This window comes from Dipodomys ordii, unplaced genomic scaffold (assembly GCF_000151885.1).
Source record: "Dipodomys ordii isolate 6190 unplaced genomic scaffold, Dord_2.0 Scaffold26, whole genome shotgun sequence".
In the NCBI taxonomy this organism is placed as follows: Eukaryota; Metazoa; Chordata; class Mammalia; order Rodentia; family Heteromyidae; genus Dipodomys; species Dipodomys ordii.
This window is the reverse complement of record NW_012267242.1, coordinates 1,625,031-1,626,648: the sequence shown is the minus strand read 5'-3', so window position 1 is coordinate 1,626,648 and position 1,618 is coordinate 1,625,031. Positions and strand designations below refer to the sequence as shown.

Below are 1,618 nucleotides of genomic sequence, written 5' to 3'. Positions count from 1 at the left end.
AACCCTCATGGCTAGTGAACATATTTTTTCAGATGTTTGTTTAAGCATCTGTCCCTAAAGAAGTCCTTTCTTTTGCCCTGCCGTATATTGGCCCTTCTAATGTAACTGCTCTCGTAGGGGGAGATTCTGTTACACAATGGGACGGTCACTCTGAGTATTCTCCCTCAGGATTACCATCGACCTTCCGTGGAAGACATTCTTGAGAACCCTTTGATAGTGGACTTGGTTGCAGAAGAGCAAAGAAAAAATCTTGAGAGGAGAGGGCGACGATTAGGAGAGCCTGAAAAGTTGCAGGATTCCAGCCCGGTATTGAGTGAATTGAAGCTAAAGGAAATGCAGTTACAGGAGCGAGAGCGAGCCCTCAAAGCCCGTGAGGAAAGGCTGGAGCGTAAGTCTGTGTCGGGTTGTTCTGATGTGCACGAATCTTTTCCAACAGCATAGTGTATATCTACATCTGAGTTCTGTACTTGAAAATCAAAACATCTACTCTAGACTCCATAGTAAGCCTGCTAACACTGTGGTAGGGCTTGAACTCAGGCCCTGGGCGCTGTCCCTGAGCTCTTTTGCTCAGGCTAGCACTCTACCACTTTAAGCTACAGCGCCACTTCCAGTTTTTGCACAGTTAATTGGAGTCTCATGGGGACTTTTCTGCCTGGGCTGGTTTTGAAGCTCTATCCTCAGATCTCAGCCTCCTGAGTAGCTAGGATGACAGGTGTGAGCCACCAGTGCCCTGCTGTCACGTTCTGCTGGACTTCTTTCTCTAGAATCAGTTGCTAGTCCTTATACGTTGTTGGACATCCATTGTGCTGGCTCTCAGACAAGAGGCATTGTGCTTTATTGTCTTCTTTCTTTCTTAATTTTAATTTTTTTTGCCAGTGCTCAGGCTTGAACCCTGGGCATGGGTACTGTCCCCGAGGTCCTTCTCCTCAAGGCTAGCACTACCACTTGAGCCACATTGCCACTTCCCTCTTTCAGTCTTTTTTTTTTTGCCAGTCCTGGGCTTGAACTTGGGCCTGGGCACTGTCCCTGAGCTGCTTGTGCTCAAGGCTAGCACTCTACCACTTGAGCCACGGCACCACTTCTGGCTTTTTCTGTTTATGTGGTACTGAGGAATAGAACCCAGGGCTTCATGCAGGCTAGGCAAGCACTCTACCACTGAGCCACCTTCCCAGGCCTGACCCCCCCTCTTATTTTTAGTATCATTAATCTAAAGCTTTTCCACTGTAAAGGAAGGTTTTTAAATGTTGCCCTCCAGCATAAAAACCATGTCTTCTACCTTCTGATGAGGGAGGCTCCAGGTTTAACACATACACAGGATGTAGGACTGCACGTGTGCATGTAATTCCATGGAGAAAATAGGTGCAAGATGGTCTCTGTTAATAGATAATACAGGTATTAACATGAGCTTGATGAGTAGTAACTGACTTGAAAGTAATTTAGTTTTTTAGTTTTGGCCGGTACTTGGGCCTAAACTCAGAACCTCATACTCTTACTCGATTTTTTTCCATTCAAGACTGCCTTCAGGGGGCTGGGAAGGTGGCTCAGTGGTAGAGCGCTTGCCTTGCATGCATGAGGCCCTGGGTTCGATTCCTCAGCACCACATAAGCAAAAAGAAAGA

General features: G+C 46.7%; 1 protein-coding gene across 1 annotated transcript in view; it reads left to right on the top strand.

The window, feature by feature from the left end:
* Nek2 (NIMA-related kinase 2) overlaps nt 1-1,618 on the top strand; it is a 45,045-nt gene that overhangs the window by 7,261 nt on the left and 36,166 nt on the right. Inside the window, exon 4 of the mRNA XM_013014978.1 lies at nt 118-388. Within this exon, the coding sequence (XP_012870432.1) occupies nt 118-388 (271 nt within the window). The remainder of the gene's footprint in view (nt 1-117; nt 389-1,618) is intronic.